Source organism: Tasmannia lanceolata, unplaced genomic scaffold (genome assembly GCF_043159265.1).
Source record: "Tasmannia lanceolata isolate RefF3 unplaced genomic scaffold, GAP_Taslan_0.1 ptg000013l, whole genome shotgun sequence".
Classification (NCBI taxonomy): Eukaryota; Viridiplantae; Streptophyta; class Magnoliopsida; order Canellales; family Winteraceae; genus Tasmannia; species Tasmannia lanceolata.
In genome coordinates, this window is record NW_027518690.1 from 35,003,703 (window position 1) to 35,015,734 (window position 12,032).

General features: G+C 43.1%; 1 protein-coding gene across 1 annotated transcript in view; it reads right to left on the reverse strand.

Moving 5' to 3' along the window:
- LOC143891187 (uncharacterized) overlaps window positions 1-12,032 on the reverse strand; it is a 60,453-nt gene that overhangs the window by 28,893 nt on the left and 19,528 nt on the right. The window contains exon 7 of the mRNA XM_077395821.1: window positions 6,017-6,132. Within this exon, the coding sequence (XP_077251936.1) occupies window positions 6,017-6,132 (116 nt within the window). The remainder of the gene's footprint in view (window positions 1-6,016; window positions 6,133-12,032) is intronic.

Genomic DNA, 12,032 nt, shown 5'->3' on the forward strand with positions numbered 1-12,032 from the left:
GGTTTGTAGGTGTGGTCAACGCCGAGTTTGTGTGTACTAACCTCCGGATCTATGCCAGGCATGTCCGCAGGAGCCCATGCGAAGACGTCTGCGTTGTCTTGAAGAAACTTGGTTAGGTCCTGCCGGGTGCTGCTGTCTAAGGAGGAGCTGATTTGAACAACCTTCTCGACATTGTCTTGGTATAGAGGAATGGAGATGAGGTCCTCGGCCTGTTCATTTACTTGGGCTTCACCTCTTAGATCAAGCAGCTCAATAGGCAGCGATTCCGACGCATTTTTGCCTTTGAGTGCCATGGCATAGCACTCCCTAGACTGTGGTTGATCCCCTCTGACTTCTCCCACGTCGTTTGGCGTTACAAATTTCATTTTCTGATGATACGCAGAGGCAACGGCACGGATGAGGTTCTGGCCAGGTCGTCCCAAGATAGCGTTATAGACCGACGTGGCCCTCACTACCAGGAAGTTGACCATTGCGAAAGCTTGACAGGGCGGCTCCCCAACGAGGACCGGAAGTTCAATCTATCCTTCGACTTTAACAACTTCTCCCGAGAAACCAAATAAATCTGAGTTCGCCGGCCTTAAACGGTCATCTCCTATCATCATCAGTTTAAAGGCATGATAGTAGAGTATGTCGGCCGAACTCCCGTTGTCAATGAGGATCTTCTTTAACTCCCAGTTCGCGACGAGCATGGTTATGACCAGGGCATCGTCAGGGGGGAGTATCAAGTTATCGAGATCCGCGTCTGAGAAGGAGATCTCATTCTCTGTCTTCATCTTCTTATTGCATGTGTGATCGGCATTTACTCGGTGCGCGTAAGCCTTTCGAGTAGTTCACGATGTTCCTCCGGCGGCCAGTCCCCCCATAATGGTGTTTATGACCCCGTTAGGCTGGGATCGGCCCATCTCAGGCTGTGAGCTTGCAGCCGGAGGAGATTGATTCCGCGCAGGAGGCGGCTGAGATCGTCGAAGGCTTTGGCCCTGAGGGCTTCTTTCCCTGCGCTCTCTCCTGTGGCCGTCATCTTTACTATACTTCTTCAGGTACCCTCGGTTAATCAGCAGTTCGATTTCCTCTTTGGGGTGCCTGCACTCATCGGTGTCATGGCCGTGGTCCCGATGGAACCGGCAATACTTTGACCTGTCTCTCTTATTTCCTTTTGAGATCATTCTGGCAGGCCATCTTACGAAGTCTTCTCCCTCGATTGCAGCCAGTATGTGTCTCCTGGAGGTGTTGAGAGGGGTGTAATTTTCCTCCCTCCTCTGGGAGGTTCTCTCTCTTCTGGAGGCTTTATCATCCCTAAGCTGCTTGGTAGGGTTCTTTTCTTCAGAGGTTCTCCTCTAATTCGAATCTAAGGCAGCAAGCGTCTCCTCCATGGATATGTATTCCTCTGCCCCTGCCATCAGATCTGCCAACGAGTGGATTTTGGCAAGCTACTGATCGCCGGAAATCGTTGGATTTGGCGCCTGCGAGGAGTGCATTCGCGGTGGTTGAAGGGTCCAAATTCGGCACCTGGAGGGCCTCCCTGTTGAAACGGCTCACCAACGCCTTTAGAGGTTCATTATCCTCTTGTCGCAAGGCCATTAGGGACGCCGTTGTTTTCCTTGGCCTCTGACTGCTCATGAAATGTCGGACCAGATCGTCCCCGAAGTCGTCAAAGTTGCTGATGGAGTTTGGCTTGATCCGCGAGTACCAATCCCTGGCTGCACCCGTTAGGGTGGTGGGGAAAGCTCTACAGAGGAACCAATCAGAAGCGCCGCGAAGGAGTATCATCGCTCTTAACGTCTCCAAATGGTCTACAGGGTTAGTGGTTCCATCATATTGTGGAACCAGTGGCATCTTGAACCCTTTGGGTGCCGGTGCGCTCAGGACATTATCAGTGAACGTGAACGGGGATCTGCTTGAGAAAGCCTTCGGAACAGGCCGGCCCTGATCTTTTGCCAGCTCTGCTATTCTATGGTCTATTTCCTCGATCCTCCGTAGCATCGGATCGGTCCTTTTGTCTATTCGGCCCGCGGACCTGTTTCTCTCCACGGAGGGGCTCACAGCAGAGCCAGAATGGCTTTCTAAGCTCCTTCGATGATGCCGAGATTTTTCTCGCGAGGCACGGTCCTCCTTAGCTCGGTGCCTTTGCACTGAACAAGACCGCGACCTGCGACGATGACGAGGCTCCGTTTGGGCATGCCTGGTTCGGGAGTGATGGACTTGCCTGGAGTGGCGGGTCTGATCTCTACCGAAGGGCACAGGCTCTCCCCTGTGGGCACTAGACCTTTCCTGCACAGGTCGGGAGGCTTCCGGGGGATGCTGGGGAGGCGCTTGGATTAGATCTTGGTATTGACCAACAAGAGTAGTCACACGTTGAAAGAGAGCCTGGATTTGCTCTGTAGTAGGAGCAGGGTTCAGGTGTTCCTATTGCTGAAGGAGCCACTATCTGTGAGGCAATTCGCTCGCTCCGAATCTAGCGAGGCGCTTCAGCTCAGGCTGTCCGGGCAGTCGGTACCCGCGCACTCCTCCGTCCTGCCATTTTAAATTAGATCCCGAACAGCTTTTAGTTCAGGGTCCCACTGATGGCGCCAATCTGTTAGGCCCAAAATTGGTAACAGATGAGGCACTGACGAAGAAGCTGATCTGGAGAGTCCTGGTAGTCCGAGCTAGCTAATTAACTGTGACCTGCGCAAGGGAGCACCCGGTCAGAAGACCAACCCAGAGTCGTGCTCCAGATGGGCCCTTTGACAGTCAAGTCAGTAATGGGCACAGTAAAGGAGAAAAGCCAATTTTAGGGATTCTCACTCTTGAGGATTCGATCCATACCTTTGAGCCTTAGGTGGATTTTTATAGTGAGAGCCTGAGGTAGTTGAATTACCTGCCCCAAGATAGGTGGCAGCCCATGAGTGGACTGGATTTCACCTGCTCTTGGCGGATTACTAGGCTACCCCTGGGGCTGGTGTCAATTTCACGGTGGGCCCCTCGAGGCCACCTGTCGGCAACTAATTGGGCGTGGCTTTTCATACCCCATCAGTACTTATTGGGCCGCCACGGGTTTGTGATCGTGCCTAGAATAAGTCGAAAGCGGGTGCCTACGATCCCCATAAATAAATCTCAAAAGAGCAATTATACTAATTATTGGACCGCCACAGGTTTGTGACTGCGCCTAGAATAAGTCTGAAGATGGGTGCCTACGATCCCCATCATTTCTCCCTGGCTGAAAAGAACTCTCCTCTAGAGAGTGATGAAGGTGGTCCTGCGCCAAGAGCTCGGGGTCAAGGCGACGAGCTTCCTCCTCTGTGAGCCAAGTAGCATCTCAATCGGGTCATCGACGCCACTTGACAAGATAACTATGGAATTCGCCTTGATGTGAAGCGACAATCTCATCGGCAAGTATCGTCTAACAATTTTGTTTGCATGTCGTTGGTGATTTAATGATATAGTTGCCAAGTGAGCAGTCACAGTGGTGAGCTAATGACAAGGGATCAACTAGTCAAGGCTTTCTGTGGAAAGAGGAAGGAAACAAGAAGGCCTCTTAATGAATAACATCATAGTAAACTTGTATTTTTATTTGTTGATCAGTTTCTGAGAGCTGTCGGTACATGGAATTTATTTCTCCTATTGCAGTTGCATTTGCTGATGTTCTGTTTGGGAAAGTTCAACATAACCCACCACATGTTTGAGATGTGGGCTTTATGAATTTTAGTTAATGTAACATATAGTTATCAATGTTCTGATCTTAAATTCCCATACAATAACAGGCTTGAATCCCCAGTTTTCTGGGCCATTATTTTGTCACGCTTTTGGAGATCTATGCTTATGTCGTTAATGATTTTCCCTGTCATTGGCAATAGATGCTTGGTTATGCTACGCACCTTTTGATCAAATAGACTGTTTTGCTATGAGAATGTCATTTGTATGTCAGATAAAGATTTGGTTTTTGGCTAATGTGCTAGTCCATTGCTTATTTTGTCAGGCTTTTGCCAATCTATGCTTCTGGTGTTGTTAATTAATTTTCCTTCTTATTGGCAATCGATGCATGGTTATGCTAATCATCTTTTGTTCAAATATACTGTTTTGTTATGAGAATGTATATTAGATAAAGATTTGGTTAAGTACGAGTGATTCCCAGGGCTTATTTAATTGCTAGGTTTGATGTTGTTCCTACTTCAAATGTGATTCTCTTCCAAAAACAAAAGAAGTATTATTTTATATTAGTTGCCAAACATGAGTCTATTTCTAGAATCAGAATCGGAATAAAAAACAAAATCAAGAATCGAAATCGAAATCGAAATCAAGAAACTGAATTAGAATCATTACCAAACACGCCCTTAGTTTTTTCATCAGTGGGTTGCTAGTCGATCACTAGAAAATAACGAAATATCTCCAAGTTTCCAAAACAAATCAAAACCCAACCACATCCTCTAAGCCAAATCCCCAATCGTCTCTCTTTGACGACCATAAATTTTTGACAACCTGCCACGAACACAAACTCTTTGAAATTCCCAGCCTTTTGTGACTCCAACAAGAATGGGTTCTTCTGGAGATTGTTAAAAAAGAAGGCTATCATCTACTCTGCGATGACATTGAAATCTCACTCACTCTCCCTCTCTCTCTCTCACTCTCTCTCTCTCTCTCTCTCTCTCTCTCTCTCTCTCTCTATATATATATATATATATATATATATATATATATATATATATATATATATATATATATATATATATATATATCTTTAGCCACATAAGCCCTCTCTAGAAAAGATCAATACACCAAGTACTACAATTAGATTTACTGGATTTGTTACTAAAATAATGGTATAAATTCCAAAACTCCCTAAAGATGGCCAGTGACCTAAGGAAACAAAAGAATTCATTACCTTTGTCATATGTACTCTTATAGATAGGACTAAAAAAATTAAAGAGTTCTGATTGTATCATTTAGCCCCTCTCTCTCTCTCTCTCTCTCTCTCTCTCTCTCTCTCTCTCTCTCTCTCTCTCTCTCTCTCTCTCTCGTCGCACATGCTTCTTTCATTTCCTAGTAAAACTAAGGACATTTCATTATTTTTGCACTTGGTTAATGGGTATTCTTTCATTTTAGGTGTTAAAGTATAAAAGATTTAATAACACCTTCTCCAACATCTTAAGCTTTTGGAGTAATTGGTAGTTTCGCATGGTATAAGAGCAAAGGTCCTCAGTTCAAGCCTCCTTAATAGTAAAAATCCACATGCAATGGCAAACCCAAAAGAGGGGCCACATGTGCCACGTGTAGGCCAAACCTAAAAAGAGGGGCCACACGTGAAGGGGAGTGTTAAAGTATAAAAGAGTTAATAACACCTTCTCCAACAGCTTAAGCTTTCGGAGTAATTGGTAGTTTCACATTAGGAAAGCACAGTTTAAGTCACATAACTGGGAAAAAAGAGGGTGGAAGGACAGGATAAGAGGCAAGATAAAATATCATATTCATAAATGTGTATATACATATAGGAATTATCTAAGTTTATCAAGACAACCTCTAACAATCATAGGGTTAGGATAGTCTGATAAATGAGAATTTTGCCGCATGGTCCATTTATTGCAAGGCCTAACAGATAAAAGGTTTCGAACATCGAAGTGGGCTCCACTTCTAGTTTTGCCTGCACATATTTTATTTTCAAAGAAATACATGGCCATCTTATAACAAGTCATAAAAAATATATGTACATATTATAATATTTATATTTATTATATTATATACGTGTGTGTGTATAAGCATACAAAAATACATACATAGATTAAAAATATTATAATATAGTCCATATCATATTCTGATAGGTATGCACCAGCACATGGAAAGAACATAATGAGTACACACATACAAACATAAAGCTAATGTTCAGTAATAAAGAGAAATGGTTGGAGTTAAGAGTTAAATGAAACAAAAGTAGAACAAACTGAAAATTGTTCCGAAGTGAACAGGGATAATAATTCCAACAGATAAAATAGGAAGTACCAGTTTGTGCAGACAGTAGATGTAGTTGAAGTGAATAAACCCTTACCCTTAGTCCTAACAATGTGGCAACAGCACCTCCCAAAGAGTGTCCCACAATGCGAATATTGTACCCTTGACATTCACATCCAGCTCCCAGTAATGAAGAAAGGAATCCAGTGGTTTTAGATGGGAAACTATCTAAAACGCCATTCATGCCTATAGTCACAAAAGAACAAATAAGTAGAACACAGTGCAACTATTTAAACACTTAATCACAGAACTTATGAAAGAGACATGTTGCACCAAATAACCAAGTGAAAAGTTACAAGAGTCAAAGAATTAAGTTTAAATTTGTAAATACAAACCTACACAAGCATGTGGCATTTGTTTTGTGTTTCATCAGATTATGTTTTATACAGTCAAGACAAATTATGTTGATATCCTAGCTGCGAACATGGGCCGGCCATTATATCAGTTGGATGTGAAAATGCATTTCATGATGGCTATGTTGCATCAGCACCGGTACGAGTATCAGATGCGGCAAACCTCAAAAAGAAAGATTCGTGGATTCGCTAGAATATTTAATTAATTCTGAAATTTTAATTATAATAAATAATATATTAAAATTTTTAATAGGTTGGGTAAATATAATGTTTTATTTACATATAAAATTCAAAAAATTTCTAATAGAATGGATAAAACTTAAAACATGCAGTAATGGTAAAGTAGTGATAGCACTATCCAGAAAAAAAAACAATTAAAAGAGAACTAGAAGTGTCTCCATGAATCCTAAAGTATTGGAATCTGAGATGTGTCCGACACGAATTCTTCGCCCACGAATTCTTCGCCCATTCAGAAGAATATATGTAACTTAGCTTCATGGTGAACTTAGTGAGGAAGTCTACATGTAGGAACTAGGGTATGTTGCTCAGGGGGAGGGTCAGCTATCTGGATGCCGTCTGCGTAAAGCACTATATGGGCTTAAACAGCCTCCTTGAACTTGGTTTGGGAGTTTCAGTGAGGTAGTTCTGCGCTTCGGCATGAAGCGGAGTGCAGTAGACCATTCGGTCTTCAAGTCGTAGTCGGATGGTGTATACATTTTCTTAGTAGTTTATGTGGATGACATCATTATCACTGGGAGTAATAGGGAAGGCATACAAAAGCTAAAGGACTTGCTTCAGAAAGAATTTTGTACCAAAGACCTCGGTCACCTCAGGTACTTCCTTGGAGTTGAGGTAGCCTGCTCATGTGGTGGACTGTCTCTATCACAAGAAAACAAGTCTTGGATATAAGAGAAGAGACATGATCCTTCGGGGTAAAACTGGCTGAAGTTCCCATGGACCCTAATGTTAAGCTTTATCCTGATCAAGGGGATTTGTTAGGGGATCCAAACAGGTACAAAAGAGTTGTCAGCAAGTTGATCTACTTGGCCACAACTCGTCCAAATATCTCATTTGTAGTGGGTGTAGTGAGTTAGTTCATGAGCTCCTCATGTGCCTCTCTTTGGGCAATAGTTCTTCAGATATTTAGGTACTTAAAGAGTGCCCCTGGCTAAGGTTTATTCTTCAAAAGGCACACTCACATGAACATGGAAGGGTTCAATGATGCAATCCTAGCAAGATCTACTACAGACTGCAGGGTATTGCACTTTTGTTGGAGGAAACTTATTGCCTTGAAAAAGCAAAAAGCATGATGTGGTGGCTAGATCCAGTGCCGAAGCAGAATATCGAGCTATGGCTCATATGTGTGGGGAGTTGACCAGGTTGAGGTCTTTGCATCTGAGATTGGCTTACCTTCCTCGTCTGCAGCACCACTATATGGTGATAATAAGGCGGCTGTTCATATTGCTTGAAATCCAGTTTTCCATGAAGACGAAGCACATTGAGGTGGATTGCCAATTCATTCGTGAGAAGATTTAGAAAGGGAAACTATGTACTATTTTCACTAGATCAGGAGACCAGGTACCTAACATATTTACCAAACCACTAGACAAAGCGAAGTTGAATGATGTGTACCAAGTTGTGGTTGTATGACATATATACTCTAGCTTGAGGGGGGGTGCTATTTACATATCCGATTAGGGGTATTCTTGGCATTTCCTATGTAACCCTAATGACACATATATGATGAATCTTACGAGAGGGAGATGATACCTCTCTCTCTCTCTCCCCCACTTCTCTTTCTTCTTTCTTCCATGGAGCTTCAGATACATTGAACGTTTCCTAGTTGGTAAGCAAGAAAATTTGAGAGGCACCAATGGTTTCCTAAATAAGATTGACAACTTGGTCTTTGCCTTATATGAACAATGAGTTATGCACGATGATTCCACAATTCTATCTCTGATTTTTTCATGAATGAAGTTGCAGTCAGTCCAAATATGCTTCGCACTCTTATGGAACACAAGATTGTTGGAAGTATGCAAGGAACATTGAGCATTATAGAATGATTTCAATGGAACATGAATCCAGATATAACAGACTGGTTCTGGCTTTCCATGAGCTGGATTGTGCCCAAGGAAAATATAGCAGCCAGATGTAAGTTATCTAGTCATAGAGACCCAACCAGTAAACATCAGAATAGCAAATAATGTCCATCATTCCTTTCAAAGATAGGAATATTCCTTCTCACCACAGAATATGTACCCAAGTAATTATTGAAGACATCAAGTTCAGGTTGGAGAGGAGCTTCACAAATGCACTGACAATCCCAACTGTCGGAGTGTATATCTGCCTAAGGGCACTTTGGTCTTTGTATTCCTCTTTATATAAACACATAAGTGAGGAGGAGTATATCTCCAACTCACTCATTTCCATTCTCTCTTCTCATCTAACATGGTATCAGAGCCCTAGGGTTTGGCTCCTAGGGACCACCATTTCCCCCCCTTGTTCTCCTCCTCCTCCTCCTCCTTTAGCTCCTCTAGCTGCACCCCACTCTACTCCCAAGGCATCGTCTTCTCAGCCGGCGATCCCGGTTCCTTCATCTCAGGTACCTATTCTTCCCTCTCCAGATGTAGTTGTAGACTCCCTTATTGCTTCACAGACTCATGCCCATTCTACAGCCGATCATATTTCTCACTTTGTCTCTTATGATCATCCCACTCCTCTATTTCGCAGTTTTGTGTCCTTGTCCTCTATTTCCTTGACAAGGCCTGTGCCCAAGGCCCTTGCTCATCCAGGCTGGCATGCTGCTATGGATCTTAAGATGGCCGCTCTTCAGGCCAATCACACTTAGGACTTGGTCCCCATTCCTCATGGTGCTCAGACAATGGGTTGTCGTTGGGTCTTTGCCATTAAGTATCTGCCAGATGAGACAATGGAGCGCCTTAAGGAGCGCCTAGTTGCAAAGGGGTATACACAGACATTTGGGGTTGACTACACCAAGACCTTTTTTCCTGTTGCCAAAATCTCTTGTGTGAGAGTGCTGATATCCCTCACTGTCAACCGAGGATGGACTTTATATCAACTTGATGTTAAGAATGCCTTTCTCCATAGCGACTTGACTGAGGAGGTATACATGGAGAAACCTCCAGGGTATGTTGCTCAGAGGGAGATGTCCTCCTCAGTGTGCCGGCTGTGCAAATCTTTATATGAGCTCAAACAATCTCCTAGACCATGGTTTGGGAGATTCAGTGTGCTATTATGCGATTTGGTATGACACAGTGTACAGTTGACCACTCTATATTTAGTCAGAGATCTGATACTGGGCATGTCCTTTTCATAGTCTATGTAGATGACATTATCATTACAGGGAGTGACAGATGGCATACAGAGGTTAAAGGCATTCCTTCAAAAAGAATTTTCTAAAAAAGACCTTGGGCGTCTGAGATACTTTTTGGGGAACGAAGTAGCTTATTTTGGTAGCAGTCTCTTCCTCTCAAAGAGGAAGTATGTACTAGAATTGTTAAAGGAGACTGGTTGTAAGCCCAAGGGTACAACCCACCAATGTTTTGATGATCAACAAACCCAAATTGAATGTAGTTTGCTAATGGCTTCTCTAGTGTTGTCATTTAGACATAATATATCAAAGCCAACACTTGAAGCAAGAAGAAGGGCACAACTTGGAGAAAGTCAAGCTTTGGTGGTCTTTCTACAACTCTTAAAGTTCTTTGAAGAATCAACGAAACCACAAGTGCAAAAGCAACATAGAAGACTCTTCCAAGTCAAGGAACAACTCATGCGATCGCACAAGAAGATTAGAGATGAAGAAGACTCAAGGTTTCTTATTTTTTAGAATGTATTAGAGTCCTCTTGGCATCAAGTAATTGCATGAATCCATGTTTCCAAAACCTTTTCAAAACCAGTTCAACAAACTCCAAAAGGCATTTGAAAACATAGGTCAAAAGTCCAAAGACAGTGGCCCAAAGCCCTAAGTCTTAAAGGTACAAAACCAAGTTTTCAAAACAGGGCTGGTTGACCGAGGCTTCCCGGTCGACCACGGGATGAATGCTAGAAGTCCAGCATCTACCCAACAAAAGCGGGCCAGTCGACCAAGACTAGCCCAATCGACCGCGGATAGGCTTCTGGAAATTCAGAAGTCATCCAGAAAGGTCTCGGCGGTTGACTGCCCTAGGCTCGGCCGACCGCGGATAAGTTTCTAATCAAAAAATAAAAACTCAAGAAAGCCCTTGGTGGGCGACCATGATACCTCGATCGACCGCGACGGTATTAAAATTCAAAATAAAAAAGAGGCGCCCGATAAAGGGTGAGCGACCGCGACACCCCGATCGACTGCCCCCGTCTGGCAAAGTAGCTGTTGGGATTTGCGCGACTTTTACTCTTTCTTGGCCCGTTAATTACGGTTTTGCCACCAAACGGTAATATATTTGCTAGGGCTATAAATACCCTATCCTAGACCTTTAAAAGAACCTTTTGAAAAGATCATTTATGAAACCCTAAGAGCTTTTACTCTTCAAATCGAAAGGATTCTTCTTCTTCCTCTTGAACATTTAATTTGTCCATTTACTTCTTGTCAAGAGGCACTCCATAGAGCATTGATTTGTAATCATTAGGAGAGATTGTGAGCTTTGAGCATTGTGTATTTGCCTTTAAGAGGCTTGAGAGTTTTCTTCTTCCTTTTTATTTTTTGTATTTGCAAAGAGGAGTTATACCCTTCGAGGCAGTGTGCAAAGAGGGTTAAAGTCCTTGGGGGCGGTTCTTGCAAAGAGGGTTTGTTCACTTTGGAGGTGGCATTCATTGTAAAGCCCGGAGATTCGCCATGTGGAATTTCACAATAGTGAAGGAAAATCCCAAGGAAAGGCCAAGTACTTGGGTAGTGGAGTAGGTCCGTTTGTGACCGAACCACTATACATCGTTGTGTGATCTCCTCTCTCTTTGTGGTGTTTAGTAATCGCTTTCCCTTACTTGCAATATTATTTGAACAAGGGTTAGAATAACCTAGGTTAATTTTACACTCCCTTGTAGTTTAAGAAAATTTTAAATTACCCAATTCACACTCCTCTTGTGTTTCCCTTTGGGATTTCACTGGTTCTATGGGTAGAAAGCCACCTGTTGTTCTCATGGACCCAAATATAAACCTACTTCCAGACGAGTGAGACTTGCTAGATGACCCTGACAGATATAGACGACTAGTAGGGAAGCTAATTTACCTCATAGTTACTCGCCCAAATATTTCATATGCAATGAGGGTGATTAGCCAGTTCATGAGTGCACCACGCACCTACCACATGGCTGCCGTGATTCAGATTCTTCGCAACTTGAAAAGTGTGCCAGGAAGAGACTTGCTATTCAAGAAGCAAGGGCATGAGAATTTGGAAGGATTTTGTGATGCAACTTGAAAAGTACCTTTTTTGGAGATAACTTAGTGTCGTGGAAAAGTAAGAAACAAGATGTGGTAGCCAAGTCGAGTGCAGAGGCAGAATATCATGCCATGTCACACGCATGCGGAGAACTTATTTGGTTGCACTCTCTTCTATCTGAGATCGGCTTCCCTTCCTCATCTCCTACTCAGCTTTATTGTGATAATAGAGCTGCCATTCACATTGCCCGGTGTTTCATGAGCGAACCAAATACATAGAGGTGGATTGTCATTTCATAAGCCCAAGGATATAAAAAGGAGACATATGC